This window comes from Gopherus flavomarginatus, chromosome 5 (genome assembly GCF_025201925.1).
Source record: "Gopherus flavomarginatus isolate rGopFla2 chromosome 5, rGopFla2.mat.asm, whole genome shotgun sequence".
NCBI lineage: Eukaryota > Metazoa > Chordata > Testudines > Testudinidae > Gopherus > Gopherus flavomarginatus.
The window spans coordinates 5639879-5661094 of record NC_066621.1 but is presented as its reverse complement, the minus strand read 5'-3'; the positions used below and the strand labels follow the sequence as shown (position 1 = coordinate 5661094).

General features: G+C 50.6%; 2 protein-coding genes across 4 annotated transcripts in view; one reads left to right on the top strand and one right to left on the bottom strand.

Moving 5' to 3' along the window:
- Nucleotides 1–21216, bottom strand: part of LOC127052745 (uncharacterized) — a 74308-nt gene that overhangs the window by 33228 nt on the left and 19864 nt on the right. The gene's annotated exons all lie outside the window — the stretch shown is intronic.
- LOC127052751 (paternally-expressed gene 3 protein-like) lies at nucleotides 1710–20747 on the top strand. The gene is made up of 4 exons (XM_050956700.1): nucleotides 1710–2680; nucleotides 6114–6240; nucleotides 8788–8901; nucleotides 13431–20747. Exons 1-4 carry the CDS (start codon nucleotides 1742–1744, stop codon nucleotides 15236–15238), a joined length of 2988 nt encoding a protein of 995 aa, XP_050812657.1. The 5' UTR covers nucleotides 1710–1741; the 3' UTR covers nucleotides 15239–20747.

The following is a 21216-nucleotide window of genomic DNA, read 5'->3' as shown; positions in this document are numbered from 1 at the left end:
ATTTTAGCTCTATCCTCCAAAGTGTCGGTAATCCCCCACCCAGCTTTGTGTCATCTGCAAACTAGTCAGTGGGAAATTCTGCCTGTAAAACATTTCCCCCGTTTCCGAGAGGCTTCTGTCCAAGTGGCAGGAGGGTGGAGGAGTTCTCTGTCCAAATGCAGTGGAAGCGCTAAGCACAGTGGAAACGGAGCAGGCTAAGGAGGGGTTAAAATGCAGGGCACAAGTAGGGAGGAGTTACACACTACAAGGAAGCTCAGCCCAAAGGCAGAACTGGAGAGAACAACGGCGGGTTTAACCACGCTGCAGCTTTCTCCCTGCGCACAGACGGGGGGGGGGGGGGGGGGCTTGCCGGCCCGGCTGAACAAAACCCCAGCGGTTGCGGGTGGGGAGGATGCGCGTGGGGGCAAAGGGCAGGAGGAGTGTGATGCTAACAGAATGAGTTGGGGGGTGTTTGTGTGAGAGGAGGCGAAGGATTACGAAGTGTGTGAACTTGGGGGTGGGGGGAGGCAACAGACCCATCCAGCATCCCATGTGCTCCCAGAGGGGACAGATAGCTCAGTGGTTTGAGCATTGGCCTGCTAAACCCACAGTTGTGAGTTCAGTCCTTGAGGGGGCCATTTAGGGAACTGGGGCAAAAACCTGTCTGAGGATTGGCCCCGCTTTGAGCAGGGGGTTGGATGAGATGACCTCCTGAGGTCCCTTCCAACCCTGATATCCTATGCTTCCTCTGGGGATCAGGCCAGATGGACATTTGTGTGAGCCTCATGTTGGGTGGGGGGCAGATTCAGGCCAACTAACCTATGGTTATTGCACTGTTGCTATGCCAGCCAAATTCCCAATGTAGACAAACCTTAATGAACACAGCTGCAACCCCATATCACCTTCCACAGGGCAAGGAGGGGGCTGGCTGTGCTGACAAGGGGCAGGGCCCTAGGGGTACATGTGGAGGGATGGACAGGGAGGGTCATAAAGGGACCTGTTGGGGCAGGGAAGTGGGAGAGGTGGGCAGGGGCCTTTCTGTTACAGGTTTTTCTCTGGAAGCTCTGCATGCGTGCGTGACTGTCCCAGGCTCACATACAGAGTCTAGCAGGGAACTGAACTCGGCTTTCCCAGGTCCCTGGTTTGTGCCCCTCATTGCCCCATCCCCCCGCTGGGATGATTCTCTAACAAGGAGAGGTGGTCACTAGCTGGCTATAAGAACACACAACTTTTCTGGCAAGGAAGGGTGCATCCACACTGGGAGGACAGGAGTGTTAGTGAACATGACGCACAGTCCCAGGGATAACTCGGCCGTTGTCGTTTTTACCAGGAGTTAGCAGGGTGAGCTAAGCACTCAAATCCCTCAGTACCACAGAATTGCCCCCTCACTGTCTGTGTTTCTCTTGCCCTCTCAGGAGCTGTGGGAGAAGCCCCTCTTTCCAGACCGCAGCATTGCCGGCTCCAGGAGGTTGCTCTGGTTTTGCGAGACAGTTTGTGCTTCTGGGCCCTCGGACCTGATCCCCCAGCCGGCTCACGTGGTGTCAAAAACGGGACACTGAGGTTGGAAGCCAGAGGCTGGATGCTTCCTGCCAGGGGCATGAATGAGACCGAAAGGCCTGGGGTCTGGGCTCATCCCCTGCTGGGATAAGGACACCCCCGGGGAGCATCCATGGCTGCAGAGCAGGGGGCAGACGGGGCCCTAGACCTGCAGTTTCAGATCCATGTGGCGGAGCAGCAGGCCTCAGCTGGGCCCGAGCCAGATATGGGATTGGAGCGGTCGGGCAGGCTGCCTATTGTGGTGCAGTCCGGCACCATTGGGGAACTGCTGAGATGGGTGGCGCCGCAGCAGGCCCGGTATGCGTCGCAGAAGGAGATGCTGCAGCACTGGGAGGATGTCTGGCAGGAGGTGCTGCAGGCCCTGCGCATCCTCCCAGAGGTGAGGCCGGCTCCGGCGTGCGCCCTCAGGCCTGGAGAACCAGAAGTGCCGCCTCCTCCCGGAGTTGTGCCAGCACCGACTTGTGCACGTGGGTGTGAAAACCCCGCCTCCCAGGGGGCCAGAGAGTCACCCAGGGGTCTGGAGCAGGCTGGAATCGAGCCGCAGGAGGAGACGGCACCATGTCAAGAGGAGCAGCTGTCAGCCACGCAGACCCCTGCCGAGGTTAAGCCAACTCCAGCACCTGCGTGGAGAACCCTGGAGCCGCCACAGCTGGCCCCAGAGGACGATATCGAGGCCTATCTGGCCACCTTTGAGCAGGTGGCTGACGCCTGCCAGTGGCCGAGAGGGGAGTGGACAACCCGACTGGAGCCGTACCTCACTGGGAAAGCCCAGCTGGCCTATGGCAGCCTGGACATCACAGAGACAAGTGACTATGGGAAGGTGAAGGCCACCATCCTGCGTCGCTATGGCATCAGCCCAGAGACACAGCGCAGGCGCTTCAGGGGATTCCGCTACCAAGAGGCCGAGGGGCCCCAGGAGGCTTACAGCCACCTCCGGGAGCTCTGCCATCGCTGGCTGGAGCCGCAGAGCCACACCAAGGAGCAGATCCTGGAGCTGCTGATCCTGGAGCAGTTCCTGACCATCCTGCCAGAGGAAATTCAGGGCTGGGTCTGGGAACATGGTCCCGAGACCAGCACCCAAGCGGTGGCTCTGGCTGAGGGGTTCCAGCTGGGGCAGCCAGAGGCCCAGTGGCCGGGACTACAGGTGAGAGTGATCACATTCTCAATGAGGGACTGGGGTGGGAAGGGGAGACAGACTGTGGCCACAGGGGAGCCAGGGTTCCTGTATTTGTCCCTCAAAAGCCTTGCTCAAGAATCTCCATGGAGTGTGGGTGCTTCAGAGTTTGGGTGCCCAACATGAGTCAACTTGGGCCTGATGATTCAGATGCTGCGCAGATACAACTGTATTATCCTTAGCACATCCGCCCTGTAAACCAGACCGCACCCGTCTCCCAGCTGGACAACTAAAAACTGTAGTGCCCCAAGTTAGCAGCCACTAGTGGGCATCTGAGTACTTGGGGATTCATGTGGCCCCGACAACTTAGAAGGGTCAACAGGAGAGACCTCAGCTAGCGAGAGCTGCCCGTGCTACTAATCAGAGGATTTTGAGGGAGTGAATTTGCCACACATGGCATCTCAAACACACCTGTGCTAAGATGTTCCGAGAGGCCGGAAAATATACTACTGGAGAGAGCAGAAGACGGTCTGCTCTCATTTAAAATCTCCCTTATAACAGTGACATCTGAGTGCTCTCTCCTGCAATGTTGTGAGTTCCCAAGTACGCAGCCTAGCTTTGGATCTGAACAGGTTTGATTTGAGGTGAAAAGGCCCAGTGTTGGGTCTCCATGAGAGTCTGTGATTCACTCTATGAGGGCAGCCATTTTGAAGGGAACGTGTTTCCCAAAATGGAGGAGGTCCTCATGCTGTCGTGCCAGCCTGGTCATATTCGCTGTGTGAGGGTATCTGTCTTGCAGGGAATGTGCTCCCCAAATTGAAGCACTTCACGCTGACAGGCGGGCCACCTCCTCACCAGAGATACTGTCCAGGGCACGGTGTGGTTATTGTTTGATGTGGCTGAGAACACCATTCCCCACACTAATCCCCACAGTGCACACCCCATTTGTGTGTGTCCTGTTTCCTTCGACACTGGCTTGGTGTCATGGAGTCACCGGGGAGATGCTCTGGAACTACTTCATATGAAGCCAGTCAGGATTGTGGGGGAGCCTCCTCTCTCTGAGCATACTGTTGTCCGGGCAAGAAGCTCACACAGCTTCGACTTTCCTGGGTCTGAGAAGGTAACAGAGTTTTTAGACAAAGGAAACACAGTGGATCTCATTTACCTCGATTTCAGTAAGGCATTTGATGCAGTTCCACATGGGGAATTATTAGCTAAATTAGAAAAGATGGGGATCAATATGAAAACTGAAAGGTGGATAAGGAACTGGTTAAAGGGGAGACTACAATGAGTTGTACTAAAACGTGAATTGTCAGGCTGGAGGGAGTTATTTGTGGAGTTCCTCAGGGATCTGTTTTGGGACCAATCTTATTTAATCTTTTTATTAGTGACCTTGGCACAAAAAGTGTGCTAATGTGCTAATAAAGTTTGCAGACACAAAACTGGGAGGTATTGCCAATACAGAGAAGGACCAGGATATCATACAGGAAGATCTAGATGACCTCGTAAACCGGAGTAATAGTAATAGGATGAAATTTAATAGTGAAAAGCGCAAGGTCATGCATTTAGGGATTAATAACAAGAACTATTGTTATAAGCTGGGGAGGCATCAGTTGGAAGTAACAGAGGAGGAGAAGGACCTTGGAGTATTGGTTGATCACAGGATGACTATGAACCGCCAATGTGATATAGCCGTGAGAAAAGCTAATGCAGTCTAGGGATGCATCAGGCGAGGTATTTCCAGTAGAGATAAGGAGGTGTTAGTACCGTTATACAAGGCACTGGTGAGACCTCATCTGGAATACTGTGTGCAGTTCTGGTCTCCCATTTTTAAGAAGGATGAATTCAAACTGGAACAGGTACAGAGAAGGGCTACTAGGATGATCCGAGGAATGGAAAACCTGTCATATGAAAGGAGACTCAAAGAGCTTGGCTTGTTTAGCCTAACCAAAAGAAGGCTGAGGGGAGATATGATCGCTCTCTATAAATGTATCAGAGGAATAAATACCAAAGAGGGAGAGGAATTATTTAAGCTCAGTACCAATATGGACACAAGAATAAATGGTTATAAACTGGCTATCAGCAAGTCTAGATTTGAAATTAGGCAAAGGTTTCTAACCATTAGAGGAGTGAAGTTCTGGAACAGCCTTCTAAGGGGAGTAGTGGGGGCAAAAGACATATCTGGCTTCAAAACTAAGCTTGATAAATTTATGGAGGGGATGGTAGAATGAGATTATTAATTACCAAAATTAAGCTCATCTTTGACTACTAGCGGTAAATATGCCCAATGGTTTGTGATGGGATATTAGATTGGGTTAGGATCTGAGTTACTACAGAGAATTCTTTCCTGGATGTCTGGCTGGTGAGTCTTGCCCACATGCTCAGGGTTTAGCTGATCACCATATTTGGGGTCAGGAAGGAATTTTCCTTGAGGGCAGATTGGCAGAAGCCCTTGAGGTTTTTCACCTTCTTCTGCAGCATGGGGCACAGGTCACTTGCTGGAAGGTTCTCTGCACCTTGAAGTCTTCAAACCATGATTTGAAGACTTCAATGGCTCAGACACAGGTTTGATACAGGAGTGGGTGGGTGAGATTCTGTGGCCTGCATTGTGCAGGAGGTCAGACTAGATGATCATAGTGGTCCCTTCTGACCTTAAAGTTTCTGATTCTATGACCTTGGAGCATTCAGCATCCCCTTCCACACCGTGCACTTCCCGCAGCGAGTCTGCCTGGGCGGGGCTCCTGGGGAAGCTAGAGGGCCCTGCACTCCAACTCCTCAGTCAGACATGTATCAGAGGGGTAGCCTTGTTAGTCTGGATCTGTAAAAGCAGCAAAGAATCCTGTGGCACCTTATAGACTAACAGACATTTTGGAGCATGAGCTTTCGTGGGTGAATACCCACTTCGTCAGATGCATGCAGTCAGACATGACTCTCAGCCGGCCGATAAAACAGAAAGTTTATTAGTCGACAGGAACACAGCGTAAGGCAGAACTTGTTAGCACAGAAATCAGTGACTTTCAGCCAAGTCTATCTTGTGGGGAGGGGAGCCCAGAGTCAGGACTCGGGTCCTCCCCCCCTGTGCCCCAAGCCAGCCAAGGCTGACTTGCTTCCAGCTGGAGCAGTCCCCTCAAAAGTCACACACCCTTATTCCCACCACCTAGACATTGGTGCAATACACAGGGAAGCTGAGGCACACACAGCATTCATGCAAAACAGTAAGACTCACATAGGCTCACATACAACATAACAAGGGAAATTCCCCACTACGTCACACCCTGCCCTGCTTCTGTGCATGTTCTCCTAATTCCAGGGATAGGCCCCAGAGCAGCTGGCACTGAGCAGGGCAGGGAGGACTGGCACACAGCGTTGTGCGGGGGAGGATTTGTCCCTGGCACAGCTAGTGCTCAGCAGGGAATTATCCCAGGAGTGGTCAGTGCTAAGCAGGATGTCTTTGTGGTTGCAGATGCCGGTGCAGTTCAAGGATGTGGCTGTGACTCTGACTGAGGCAGAGTGGTTGCTGTTGGATGAGGAGCAGAGGCAGCTGTATGGGACTGTCATGCAGGAGAATTACCGGAGCATTAGCTCACTGGGTTAGTTGGGTGATTATCCAAACTTCCTGCCTCGTGGAAGCTCTGGGCAAAGCTGTCTGGAAAATCATAAATCTTTTCTGCCAAAAAATTGTTTTGAAAGTAACTAAAAATATTTTTTCACAAGTATTTCAAGTTTTTCAACAAGAACCAAATTGTCTGTCTCTGTTTTTTCCCCCATTCTTTCCTTTCTCTCCCCTGTGACTTTTACTGTTTTAGTACTGGGGGAATAAAGGAAAAACGAGAGAGAAAAAACAAAAACTGTAAACTCTTTTGTTGAAAAATAGAATTTTTTTACATGGAAATAAAGTCTGTTTTTCATCTGAAAATTTTGTTGAACAAAAAAATGTTGATCAGCACTGGCTGTGAGTAGAGCTGGACAGAAAATGGAGATTTTTTTTTCATGGAAAATTTCAGTGGAAACTAATTTTTGGTTTGGGTTTTTTATAAATTTTCAGTGAAAAAAAACAAAAAATGTTGAGCAAATCAGAACATTTCTGCTAATTTTTATGTTCAATGTCCCAATTTTAGTTGAAAATAAAGTTTGGATGGCTAGTCTTTGAGCAGTTCTCTCGGTGAGTTCTCTGCTATGCCCAGATCTGGCGGGCTCCTGGTAGCACAATGAGGAACCAGAAATTTTGGCTTGTGAGAAATTTCGCATTTCTAAAATTCAGAAAACAAAGTCAGAAATTAGAAATTTCCCACGGAAATGAAATATTTGAAAAATTCTGTGTCAGAAGAGCCAAAATGAAATTTCTAAACATCTCTCAGGGAGCCAGCTAATCTTGCAGCTTCATGGTTTCCACGGAAACTGTTGTGTTGGAAACTTTTTTTCCCATGTTTAGTTGCAGGCTATTCCCTGGTGTCTTGGGTTCCTGGTGGGAGGTGGCATTGGAATCCCAGACTAATCTTTGCACCCCTTGTTTTCAAGGAGCTTGAGAAACACAATACATGCACATGAAGCATACAACTGCTTCAAACTTTCCCATCAAAATTATTTTCTATGGAAATTGATTTTTCAACAGAACTGACATTTTCACAAAAACTTTCCAGCAAATATGTTGAGTGTCAGCTGCTGAAAAATCCCAAATGTGTGTGTTTTCATCAAAATCCCGAAAAGGTTAAAAAAAAGAACATCCCTTTCCCCACCGCTTTTAATCAACATTTTTTTGAAAAGTAATTTCCTAAGCACCTCTGCGATGGGCTGGAAGCAAGAATCTCCGGGTAAGACTCTCTGGCCTGGGTTATGCAGGAGCAAGTCTGGTCAAAACTCCAAATTTCTGTTTCGTTTCGACATTTCAAAATTTGTTTTCACCCCGAATCAGAACAAAACCAAATATCCTTGTAATTTCCCGTGAAGCAGACAGTCTGAAAACTATTGTTTTAAAATGTGTTTTATTTTCATTTTTATATTATTTTTACATTATTTCATTATATACAGTGCACACGAGAACATGTACTCTCATGTTATGGTTTGTAATCTTATGACATAATAGTCAAAATATTTATTTATTTATTAAATACACTAAGGGCCATGGCTGCTTAGTACAGATTGAAACATCTTGACTTATTTTCTAGATCAAAGTGTCTCCTGTTTATGTTGCAGTGAAACAGCTTGATACCTGTGGAACTAACGTGACGTAAATCTTGGAACTGTCATGACATTGTTCTCTCTCTTCTACCCCTTCCCCCACCCTATGTTTTGTCTATTTAGAAAATGGGAGTTCTTGTGGCACCTTAGAGACTAACAAATTTATTTGAGCATAAGCTTTCATGGCCTACAACCCATTTCTTCGGATGCCACAAGTACTACTGTTCTTTTTGCGGATACAGACTAACACGGCTGCTGCTCTGAAACCTGTTTAGATAATGTTACTGTTGTGTCTTTGTCGTGGTAACAGTTACATCGTTTTTTCCTTGTATTCCTCCATCTGTCTGTATAGATCTGTTGTCTCTTGTTATGTACTAGACTGTGAGCTTTTTTGGGTACAAACTGTCTATTTGTTGTGTGTTTGTACAGCACCTGGTGCAATAGGGTCCTGCTCCAGGACTGGGGCTCTATGGCTTGACCATAACACAAACAATAAATAAATAAGAAACTGCAGCACAAACAGGAGACACTTCGTACTATGTCCTGCGATGCCCTGCCCATAATGTAAACAATGTAATTTAGAAAATATTCAAAACAACATTTATTCTGCAGTATTTTCATTTTTATATTTTCCAAAGAATTTTCATTTTGAAAATTATTTGCTTGTGTGAAAAAATTTCCTTAAGTTGAAATGGCACTGTCCAAAGGAAACATATTTTTTTGTAGAATTTTATGTACCTGGCTCGATGCAGGAAGCCAAACTGTCTGGATAGAATGGGCCCTGCTGGCCTTTGAACCTGTGATGCTATCCTAGGGTTCCCTATCTGAGTACACGCATACACGCACGCCCCCACACACAAGCTGCCTGTATTCCCTGCCTGCCTGAGCTGACCTTTGTACCAAGCCCTGGGGCTCACTGACCACACCCTTATTGCGTCTTTTCTCTTCCCCATGGGCAGGTTTTCCGGTTCGCAAACCAGCCCTGATCTCTCAGCTGGAGCGACGGGAGGAGCCGTGCATCCTAGATCCCGCAGCCCCTGAGGAGCAGGAGACCCAGAGGGATGTCCCAGCAGGTGAGGGATGAATCAACCAGCTCAGAAAGTAAAATCCTGGGATCTCAGCCACAGGTTCCCGTGGCAGTGCCTCCTGACTGCGTCTGCTGAGCCATGGAGAAGGCAGAGCTTAGTCACACAGCCAGGAGCTCCTGCAGCCCTGCCCCACGGCTGGATCCACTGAGCCATGGGGGAGGCAGAATCAAGACATGTTCCGCCTTTTCTTTCCACCCTTACCGTGGTGAATCCAGATGTGAGACTCTCACGGTCACCACTTCCAAGCTCCTGTTACTCTGACATCCACCAGGCTTGGCGCTGCACAGCGATGCAGTAGTGCAGATAACTGCATGATCGGGAAGTGTGGCCTGGTGCTTACTCACTGGCCTTGGATGCTGAAGACCTGGCTTCTGTTTGACCTCTGACACAGACTCCCTGTGTGATCCTGGGCAAGTCATTTAGTCCCTGTGTGTGTCAGTTCCCATCCCAGGGGATAACAGCCCTGCCCTGCCTCCCAGGCGTGCATGTGGATAAACACATTAAGGATTGTGAGGTGCCTGCATACTATGGTGCTGAGGTCTGTCAATATGAGAGATAGACAGACACTTTAGAATCATAGACTCTCAGGGTTGGAAGGGATCTCAGGAGTCATCTAGTCCAACCCCCTGCTCAAAGCACAGGCTTTCCACCCACCGACAGTTCCCCGCCCTGCCCCCCTGCCGCAGCTCACCTCCGCCTCCTCCCCTGAGCGCGCCTTCCCTGCTTCTCCTCCCAGCACTTGCTGCCACGAAACAGCTGTTTTGTGACATAAACAAGCTGTGGGAGGGAGGGGGAGAAGCGGGACCATGGCACGCTCAGGGGAGGAGGCGGAGAAGAGGCGAGACCGGGGCGGGGATATGGGAAATGAGTTCAATAGGGGCAGGGAGGGAGCGGAGTTGAGGTGGGGACTTTGGGGAAGGGGTTGGAATGGGGGCGGGGCAGGGGTGAATTTGGGGCAGGGCCAGGGGTCGCGTGCACCTCCGGCACCAGGAGAAGTTGGCACCTATGGCTCAAAGCAGGACTAATCCCCAATTAAATCATCCCAGCCAGGGCTTTGTCAAGTCTGACCTTAAAAACCTCTAAGGAAGGAGATTCCACCACCTCCCTAGATAACCCATTCCAGTGCTTCACCACTCTCCTAGTGAAACAGTGTTTCCTAATATCCAACCTAAACCTCCCCCACTGCAACTTGAGACCATTACTCCTTGGTCTGTCATCTGCCACCACTGAGAACAGTCTAGATCCACCCTCTTTGGAACCCCCTTTCAGGTAGTTGAAAGCAGCTATAAAATCCCCCTCATTCTTCTCCTCTGCAGACTAAATAATCTCAGTCCCCTTAGCCTCCCCTCATAAGTCTTGTGCTCCAGCCCGCTAATCATTTTTGTTGCCCTCCGCTGGACTCTTTCCAATTTTTCCACATCCTTCTTGTAGTCTGGGGCCCAAAATTGGACACAGTACTCCAGATGAGGCCTCACCAATGTCAAATAGAAGGGAACGATAATGTCCCTCGATCTGCTGACAATTCCCCTACTTATACAGCCCAAAATGCCATTAGCCTTCTTGGCAACAAGGGCACACTGTTGACTCATATCCAGCTTCTCGTCTACAGTAACCCCTAGGTCCTTTTCTGCAGAACTGCTGCCTAGCCAATCGGTCCCTAGTCTGTAGCAGTGCATGGGATTCTTCCATTCTAAGTGCAGGACTCTGCACTTGTCCTTGTTGAACCTCATCAGATTTCTTTTGGCCCAATCCTCTAATTTGTCTAGGTCCCTCTGTATCCTATCCCTACCCTCCAGTGTATCTACCAATCCTCCCAGTTTAGTGTCATCTGCAAACTTGCTGAGAGTGCAGTCCACGCCATCCTCCAGATCATTAATGAAGATATTGAACAAAACCGGCCCCAGGACCAACTCTTGGGACACTCCACTTGATACCGGCTGCCAACTAGACATGGAGCCATTGATCACTACTTGTTGAACCCAATGATCTAGCCAGCTTCCTATCCACCTTATAGTCCATTCATCCAGTCCATACATCTCTAACTTGCTGGCAAGAATATCATGAGAGACCGTATCAAAAGCTTTGCTAAAGTCAAGGAATAAGATGTCCACTGCTTTTTCCTCATCCACAGACCCAGTTATCTCCTCATAGAAGGCAGTTAGGTTAGTCAGGCATGACTAGCCCTTAATGAATCCATGCTGACTGTTCCTGATCAATTTCTTCTTCTTTAAGTGCTTCAAAATTGATTTCTTGAGGACCTGCTTCCTGATTTTTCCAGGGACTGAGGTGAGGCTGACTGGCCTGTAGTTCCTCTGATCCTCCTCCTTCCCTTTTTTTAAAGATGGGCACTACAGTAGCCTTTTTCCAGTCATCCGGGACCTGCCCCGTTCGCCATGAGTTTTCAAAGATAATGGCCAATGGCTCTGCAATCACATCCGCCAACTCCTTTAGCAACCTCGGATGCAGGGCATCCGGCCCCATGGACTTGTGCTCGTCCAGCTTTTCTAAACAGTCCTGAACCACTTCTTTCTCCACCGAGGGCTGGTCACCTCCTCCCCATACTGTGCTGCCCAGTGCAGCAGTCTGGGAGCTGCCCTTGTTTGTGAAGTCAGAGGCAAAAAAAGTATTGAGTCCATCAGCTTTTTCCACATCCTCTGTCACTAGGTTGCCTCCCTCATTCAGTAAGGGGCCCACACTTTCATTGACCTTTTTCTTGTTGCTAACATACCTGTAGAAACCCTTCTTGTTACTTTAATATTCCTTGCTAGCTGCAACTCCAAGTGTGATTTGGCCTTCCTGATTTCACTCCTGCGTGCCTGAGTAATATTTTTATACTCCTCCCTGGTCATTTGTTCAATCTTCCACTTCTTGTAAGCTTCTTTTCGTGTTTAAGATCAGCAAGGATTTCACTGTTAAGCCAAGCTGGTCGCCTGCCATATTTACTATTCTTGCTACACATTGGAATGCTTAGTTCCTGCAACCTCAATAAGGATTCTTTAAAATACAGCCAGCTCTCCTGGACTCCTTTCTCCTTCATGTTATTCTCCCAGGTGATCCTGCCCACCAGTTCCCTTAGAGAGTCAAAGTCTGCTTTTCTGAAGTGCAGGGTCTGTATTCTGCTGGTCTCCTTTCTTCCTTGTGTCAGGATCCTGAACTCGACCATCTCAGGTTCCCATCCACTTTTGCTTCCCTTACTAATTCTTCCCTGTTTGTGAGCAGCAGGTCAAGAAGAGCTCTACCCCTAGTTGGTTCCTCCAGCACATGCACCAGGAAATTGTCCCCTACACTTACAAAAAACTTCCTAGATTGTCTGTGCACCGCTGTATTGCTCTCCCAGCAGATATCAGGGTGATTAAAGTCTCCCATGAGAACCAGGGCCTGTGATCTAGTAACTTCTGTTAGTTGCCTGAAGAAAGTCTAGTCCACCTCATCCCCCTGGTCTGGTGGTCTATAGTAGACTCCCATCACGACATCACCCTTGTTGCTCACACTTCTAAACTTAATCCAGAGACTCTCAGGTTTTTCTGAAGTTTCATACTGGAGCTCTGAGCAGTCATACTGCTCTCTTACATACAGTGCAACTCCCCCACCTTTTCTGCCTGCCTGTCTTTCCTGAACAGTTTATATCCATCCATGACAGTACTCCAGTCATGTGAGTTATCCCACCAGGTCTCTGTTATTCCAATCACATAATATTTCCTTGACTGTGCCAGGACTTCCAGTTCTCCCTGCTTGTTTCCCAGGCTTTTTGCATTTGTGTATACTATAATACACAATAAAACACAGTTAAAAAGCTGCACTGGGCCTTGTGGATGTCCTTGTTCTGGTTTTAACCAAGTTTGTTTTGATTCAGTTCCATGCAAGTGGAAACAGTTTGCCCTGGTTTAGATAATGGGGTTACTTTGGATATGGCTGGAGATTTTTTCCATCACAAAATGATGATTTGCCAAATTTGAAGCATTCCATGGAAACATCTCAGTTCTGAAAGAATTTGGGCAGAAAGCAGGCTGGGGACTGACAAAAACCTGCCTGGTGTCTCGCCAGCTCGTCCCTCCCCAACGCTTCAGCAGCTCACCAGGAGGGCTGCCCCCTAGCCTGGGGTTTCTGAACTACAGAGACGCCAGGAGCCTGGAAGCACTGGGATACCCGGCTCCCAGGGCCATCAGCAACTGGCCTGGTGGCTGCCCCGGAGCTGGGGCTCCCAGGCGCTCCTGACTGCACGGCACCTGCCTAGACGGGCAGCCGGGGATCCCAGGGAGCACATTTCATTTCACACCCACGTTCCTGCAGCTCGGTGTGTCCCAAACAAAGTATTGTGGGGTTCAACTTGTGGGGAACATTTCCAGTTTTTGGTTTTTTGTCCCAATTTGGAACAAACTTTTTTCCAAAAATTCGAATATTTTTTGTGAACTTTGAATTCCACTTTCCAGCCAGTGTTAGTTTAGATCCCTCTGCTGGCTTCCCCCTGCGCCTGGGGCCCGGCTCACGCCCCACTTCTCTCTTGGTCCCCACAGGCACCGGCAGGGGGCTGGGCGCTGAGGAGCTGGCTGTGCAGCACCACGGGGAGGCGCAGGCACCTGTCAAAGCAGCTCCAAGGCCAAAGGCCTCACCAAGGCGGCCCAAGAGGAAAGCGCCCCAGAGCCCTGGCCGGAAGAGAAAGAAACCCTCTCTGGGTGGAGAAGAGCCAGCAGCCCCCTCTGAGGGTGGGAAACAACAGCTCCCCACCTGTCCCACCTACATGCAACAGCCGCTTCCTTCTGTGTGCATGCAAAAGCCTTTCCTTCCTGTATGCAGGAAACAGCCACCGCCTGTTGTGCACAGGGAACAGCCTGTCCCTCCTGTGTGCCGGGAACAGCCGCCTCCTCCCCTAAGCAGGGAACAGCCGCCCCCTCCTGTGTGCCGGGAACAGCCGCCCCCTCCCCTGAGCAGGGAACAGCCGCCCCCTCCTGTGTGCCAGGAACAGCCACTCCCTGCTCCTGACAGGGAACAGCTGCCCCCTCCCCTGAGCAGGGAACAGCCGCCCCCTCCCCTGAGCAGGGAACAGCCACCCCCTCCTATGTGCCAGGAACAGCCACCCCCCACTCCTGACAGGGAACAGCCGCCCCCTCCCCTGAGCAGGGAACAGCCGCCCCCTCCTGTGTGCCAGGAACAACCAGCCCCCACTCCTGACAGGGAACAGCCGCCCCCTCCCCTGAGCAGGGAACAGCCGCCCCCTCCTGTGTGCCAGGAACAGCCACCCCCCGCTCCTGACAGGGAACAGCTGCCCCCTCCTGTGTGCTGGGAACAGCTGCCCCCGCCCCTGCGCAGGGAACAGCCGCCCTCCACTCCTGGCAGGGAACATACATCCCCCCCTATGCACAAGGAACAGCCACTCTCTCCTCGGTGCACTGAACAGCTGCTTCCTGCCCTGCACAGGACACAGCCACACCCCACTCTCAGCCAGGCACAGCAGCCCCCTCTGTCATCGCCTGTTAATTCCTGCTGCAAGAACGTGATCATGGGAGGATCCCCCACTAGCAATAGCCTGCCCCAATCTAAGAGGTGCTACCAGTGCCCTGAGTGTGGCCGGGCCTTCAGGCAGAGCTCAGACCTGCAGCGGCACCGCCGCATCCACACGGGAGAGAAGCCTTTCCACTGCCCGGCATGCGAGAAGAGCTTCCGGCTGCAGTCCAGCCTGATCGTGCACCACCGCACCCACACCGGGGAGCGGCCCTACCAGTGTGGGGAGTGCGGCCGTGCCTTCTCGCAGAGCTCCAGCCTCCGGACTCACAGTAAGATCCACTTGGACCAGAAACCCTATGTTTGCTCTGTGTGCGGCAAGAGCTTCCACCACAACTCAAATCTCGTCCTCCACCAGCGCACCCACACCGGTGAGCGGCCCTACGAGTGCAGCGTCTGCGCCAAGCGCTTCAGTGACCGCTCCAGCCTGGCTCAGCACCGACGTGTCCACACGGGGGAGCGCCCCTACCCCTGCTCCGAGTGCGGGAAGTGCTTCAGCCAGGCCTCACACCTGGTCAAACATCGACGCACCCACGCGGGCCCCTGCACCATGCTGGCTAGGGACACAGCTGTCTCCCAAAATAGGCCTGGCACAAGGGAGAAGAGAGACACTCCTAGACGCAGACCAGACTGTGGGGTAGAAAGAGCTGCCCCCAGAGACAGGCCAACCAAGGACAGAGCTCCTCCCAGCCATGGACCGGGAATGGGGGCTGAGAGAGCCACTCCCCAGAATGGCCCTGGTACAAGAGAAGAGAGAGACACCCCCAGACATGGGCTGGGCACAGGAGAGGAAAGACAGCATGGAAAGATGTGCTGTCTCTGAAAGATGTTTTGGCAGGGAGAAGGAGAGAGAGGCCTCAAAAGACACCAGCCACGAGGAAGGACGCAGCTACCACCAATCACATGCCGGGCATAGGTATGGAGAAAGTGGCAACAAAAACCACGTTGGCTGCAGGGAAGGAAAGGTTGACCCCAAAATCTGGGGCCGATGAGAGGAGAGCTGCCCCTCAAAGTGGGCTGGGCATGGGGGAGGACAGCGCCTCCCCAGACCATGCCTCAAAGAATGCCAAACAAAAGGTGCACCAGCTGTGGATGAGGAGAGGGCAGCCCTGAAAGATGCACTGAGGGCGGCGAAGGACAAAGCAGCAACAAAAGATGCATCAGTAGAGGGGAAGGGAGAGTCACCCAGAAACTTGCTTCAGATGGGGAGGAAAGAGAGGCCTCAAGAGACACTCTGACCATGGGGAAGGGGAGAGCTGCCAGTGGTTGAGCATTAGCCTGCTAAACCCAGGGTTGTGAGTTCAATCCTTGAGGGGTGCATTTGGGGATTGGTCCTGCTTTGAGCAGGGGGTTGGACTAGATGATCTTGTGAGGTCCCTTCCAACCCTAATAATCTGTGATTCTGTGAAACCCGCACTGGCCACGGGGAAGGGGAGAGCTGCCCCCAAACCCACACTGGCCATGGGGAAGGGGAGAGCTGCCCCCAAACCCGCAGTGGCTATGGGGAAGGGGAGAGCCGCCTTGAAACGTGCTCCAGGTACACAAGGCATACAGTTCAGGGGAGCCCTCTCATGTCATTGCATGGTACGGACAGGGATGACTCATGGGGGGTAGAGCCTGTGGGGAGCCCTGTCACTGAGCAGTAGGTTTGGGGATAGCTCATAAGAACATGCATTAAGCTGAGGGGTCACAGACCAGGTGTGAAACCCCATCAGTGTGCAGGCGGGCAGTAATGCCAGTTCCATAGGCTCACGCTTAGGCAGCAATGGAGAAGCTGGCCTGGCGGGGGATGCAGTTACAGCTCAGAGGGGACGGGCAGCACGAAGGCACTTCTGGCACCGCAAAGGCTCCGCTGGACCCGGAGCTGGTGAAGCGAATGGCTGGCACTTAACATGTAACCACAGACATCTCTGTAGGGGGACTAAAACCTGCTAAAAACAGAAATATGTTCAGGTTTTTGCCAGAAATGGTCTGTTATCCGGTGTTTGGTTTTCCAACAGAAAGTAGCTCTGTAGAGCATAATTGTAGAGGTGTCTGGGATAAGACTATATGGAGATATACCTATCTCACAGAGCTAGAGGGGACCCGGAAAGGTCATTGAGTCCAGCCCTCTGCCTTTACTAGCAGCACTAAGTACTGATTTTGCACCAGATCCCTAAATGGTCCCCTCAAGGACTGAGCTCACACCCCTAGGTTTAGCAGGCCAATGCTCAAACCACTGAGCTATCCCTCCTGAGGAGTAGGGGATGATGTTACAGAGGTGGCAAAAGGGACTGTCACGGGGGTTACTCACCGCACTGGCACAAACCTCCTGCTGGGCATTTTGGGAATTAGCTCAGTCCCAGCAGGTGCACCCGCAGGTGATGGTGGGACTCCCATCCTTGCCTCTGCTTGCAGGCCCGATGTGGCTCATTTCTGCTTGGCATCTACTTCATGGCACAGCCCCCTGGCTGTGTCACCGTTTGGTTCCCCCCCCTTCCAAGGAACTCCTCTAACAAGAGTCCAGCCACTCCTCGCAGTGGCTTGGCAGTCGACAGCCAGGCTGCTCTTTCAGCAGCTAGTGGGGGAGAGGGGCAGGCCAGCTCACTACTCCAGGCCCCAGCCCAGGGGGCAAACAATGGCTTCTTGCTGCTGCTTCCTTCCAGCCCACTGTCTCTATTCCCTGAGCCACTTTCCCACAGCCTCAGTTCCTTTTGCGCCTGCCTCTGGCTCCAGCTCCTTTGCCCTCTTCCCAGAGCCTTGAGCCTGTAAGTCCTGGCAGCCCGTCAGGAACTCTCCCTAGCTCCCCTGGTCCCTGCTAGCACCGGCCCTTCCCCAGGTGCTGGTCTCTCTGAAGCTAGTGTGCCCTGTCACAGTGACATACAGAGGATATACCATCCTTCTCCTGCTATTAAGCAGAGGGGACCACTGGGCCCTCTAAGATACCTCACAGGCATCCACATCGCCAGCATCAGCCAAGCTTCCCAGTTACAAGAGCAAGCCAACCATTTGCGTTCTAAATAAATTCATAGCCTAGGCTCCACAATAACCTTAACTCTGACCCCAACCCAACTCATGAGACTATGACACCACGTGTCATGACATACTAGTGGCTTATGAGGCTTCAGGGAGTAAGTAGGGTTGTTCTCATGCTGCTTCTACATTTGCCTGAATTGAGAGGTGAGTTGTTTGGGTTTGTTGCTGTCGCTGAGACTGAAGTGGATGCAGGGTCTATGCAAAAGCCGGTGGGTTGTTGCTTCGATCTACAACACAGTTGTTGATGGAATTTCCAGTGTGAGACGCCAAATCCTTCAGTTCAGAGCTAAGATTGTTTTGAGGATCCTTAATTATGTATTTCTTGACTTTGAAAACTTTGGGTTGCTGGATTTTTTTATGTTATCTTTGGATTTCCAGCATTTTATAGAAAAATATAGTTTGTTGTAATATGGTTGTCTCATCTTAATTGTTAACTATTTACAGTCAAGTGTGTATCTTAACACAGTTCTTTGGGAATTTCCTGTGTTTGGTTTTTTGTTGGGTTTTGAAAAAGAATTGTAAGACATGTGACAATTTACTGTAGATGATTATATCTCCCCAATAGTGAGATTATGGGATGGAGCCAGCTTCTGGAAACCCTGACTCTGATGACTAGATCCCACCCAGAGGGCTTGATCCAAAACCTTTTGAAGGTCAATGGAAAGACTTAACTGGGCTTTGGACAGGTCCATGTAGGACTGGAAGGGACCTTGAGAAGTCATCAAGTCCAGCCCTCTGCCCTGAGACAGGACTAAGTAAACCTAGGCCATCCTTGACAGGTGTTTGTCCAACCTGTTCTTAGAAACCTCCAGTGATGGGGACTCCACAACCTTCCTTGGAAGCCTGTTCCAAAGCTTAACTCTCCTTATAGTTAAAATTTTTTCCCTAATATCTCAATCTCCTTTGCTGCAGATTAAGCCCTTTACTTCTTGTCCCAGCCTGAGTGTACGTGTGCATGAGTTACATAAGATTTACTGATTTACCAAGATAAGCGCTGCCCTGACAGTTGAGAAGCGAGTGGCGATAGCCTCTTGGAAGCTTACAACACCTGACTGCTACCGGTCAGTCGGGAATCAATTTGGAGTGGGCAAATCTACTCTGGGGACTGCCGTGATCAAGTAGCCAATGTGGTCATTGACGTTCTGCTATCAAGGGTGGTGACTCTGGGAAATGTGCAGGTCATAGCGGATGGCTTTGCTGCAATGGATAAACAGATGGTTACGGGTTAATGTCTCTTTTACCTATAAAGGGTTAACTAGCAGTAAACCTGGAATACCTGACCAGAGGACCAATCAGGAGACAAGATTCTTTCAAATCTCGGTGGAGGGAAGCCTTTGTTTGTGTTTTTTGGGTTTTGCTCTGTTCTCTCTGGGTTCTGAGAGGGGCCAGACATGTAAGCAGATATCTTAAAATTTCTGAAACAGCCTCTTCTGTTCAATTTAATAAGTACCAATTAGGAAAGGTGGTTTAGTCTTTTTATTTGTTTTCTTTATTTGCAAATGTGTATTTTGCTGTAAGGATTGTATTTGTGCTGGGGGGAGGATTTTCTCTGGTGTCTATAAGCTGAAAGACCCTGTAACATTTGCCATCTTAAATTTTACAGAGACAACTTTTACTTTTTTCTTTCTTTTATCAAAAGCTTTTCTTTTTTAGAACCTGACTGATTTTTTTAGTTATCTTGTGTAAGACCCCAGGGGAGGGAGTCTGCACTCACCAGGGAATTGGTGGGAGGAAGGAGAGAAGGGGGGAGGAAAAGCCTGATTTCTCTCTATGTTAAGATTACTGTCTCTCTTTCAGGGAGAATCTGGGAGGGGAAGAGAAGAGGAGGGGAAGGTGAATTCCTCTTTGTTTTAAGATTCAAGGAGTTTGAATCACAGTGATCTTCCAGGGTAACCCAGGGAGGGGAAGCCTGGGAGAGGCAACGGTGGGGGAAAGGATTTACTTTCCTTGTGTTAAGATCCAGGGGCTCAGGGTCTTGGGGTCCCCGGGAAGGTTTGGTGGGGGACCAGAGTGTACCAGGCACTGCAAGTCCTGGTTGGTGGCAGCACTACAAGTTCTAAGCTGGTAATTAAGCTTAGGGGAAATTCATGCTGGTACCCCATCTCTTGGACGCTAAGGTTCAGAGTGGAGACTCATACTATGACAGAGGACTGCCGTGATCAAGTAGCCAATGCAATCACTGACGTTGTGCTATCAAGGGTAGTGACTCTGGGAAATGTGCGGGTCATAGCGGATGGCTTTGCTGCAATGGGATTCCCTAACAGTGGTGGGGCGATAGACAGAATGTATATCCCTAACTTGGCACCGGACCACCTTGCCAACCAGTACATAAACCACAAGGGATACTTCTCAATGGTGCTGCAAGCAGCAGTGGATCACAAGGATCTTTCACTGACATCAATGTGGGATGGCCGGGAAAGGTGCATGACGCTCGCCTCTTTAGGAACTCTTTGAGCAGCTGCAAGAAGGGACTTACTTCCTGGACCATAAAGTTACTGTTGGGGATGTTGAAATGCCAATAGTTATTCCTGGAGACCCAGCCTACCCCTTGCTCCCATGGCTCATGAAGCCATACACAGGCAGCCTGGAGTAGTAGTAAGGAGCAGTTCTACTATAGGCTGAGCAAGTGCAGAATGGTGGTAGAATGTGCCTTTGGACGTTTAAAAGCTCGCTGACGCTGTTTGCTGACTAGGTTAGATCTCAACACAACCAATATTCCCATTGTTATTACTGATTGCTGTGTGCTCCATAATATCTGTGAGAATAAAGGAGAGATGTTTATGGTGGGGTGGGAGATTGAGGCAAATCACCTGGCTGCCAATTTTCAACACCGAGATACTAGGGCGATTAGAAAAGCACAGGTAGGCGTGCTGTGCATCAGAGAGGCTTTGAAAACCAGTTTCATGACTGGCCAGGCTACGGTGTGACAGTTGTGTGTGTTTATCCTAGATGCAAACCTGCCCCCTTTGTTGTTTTTAATTCCCTGTAAGCCAACCACCAGGGCCAGCACTTCCACTTAGGCAGCCTAGGCAATCGCCTAGGGCACCAGGATTATTGGGAGGCGGCATTTTGCCAGGGGGGGGGGCGGCAGGCAGCTCTGGTGGACCTGCCACAGTCGTGCCTGCCGAGGTTTCCCTGGTCCCACGGCTCCAGTGGACCTCCCGCAGGCACAGCTGCGGCAGCTCCACCGGAGCTGCAGGACCAGCGCGCGGGGCGGCGAAATTGCTGTGCGCCTAGGGCGCTAAAAACACTAGCGCCCGTCCTGCCAACCACCCTCCCCCCTTCGATCACAGCTGGCAACGGAAATAAAGTCACTATTGTTTTGAAACCATGCATTCTTTCTTTATTAATTAAAAAAAAAGGGAGATAACTGACAAGGTATCCTGGGTGGGATAGGGGAGGAGGGAAGGACAAGGCCACATTGCTTATTGTAGCCACACTACAAATCAAAACTGTTTGAATGACAGCCTTCTGTTGCTTGGGTCATCCTCTGGAGTGGAGTGGCTGGGTGCCTGGAGCCTCCCCCCGCATTCTTGGGCATCTGGGTGAGGAGGATATGGAACTTGGGGAGGAGGGCAGGCGGTTGGACAGTGGATGCAGGGAGGGTCTGTGCTCTTGATGGCTTTTCTGCAGCTCCACCAGATGCCTGAGCCTGTCCGTTTGCTCCCTTATTTGCCTCAGCATTGCATCCTGCCTCTTCTCATCACGCTCACTTAATGCTTTCCTGTACTCTACCACTGAATGCCTCCATGCATTCAGCTGTGCCCTATCAGTGTGGGAGGACTG

Excerpts from the sequence above, each read along its gene's own strand:
- LOC127052751 (XM_050956700.1), top strand. The coding sequence starts at position 1,742 with ATGGGATTGGAGCGGTCGGGCAGGCTGCCTATTGTGGTGCAGTCCGGC. Across the intron at positions 2,681-6,113 it reads CCCAGTGGCCGGGACTACAG|ATGCCGGTGCAGTTCAAGGA; the intron begins GTGAGAGTGATC and ends TTGTGGTTGCAG. Across the intron at positions 6,241-8,787 it reads CCGGAGCATTAGCTCACTGG|GTTTTCCGGTTCGCAAACCA; the intron begins GTTAGTTGGGTG and ends CCCCATGGGCAG.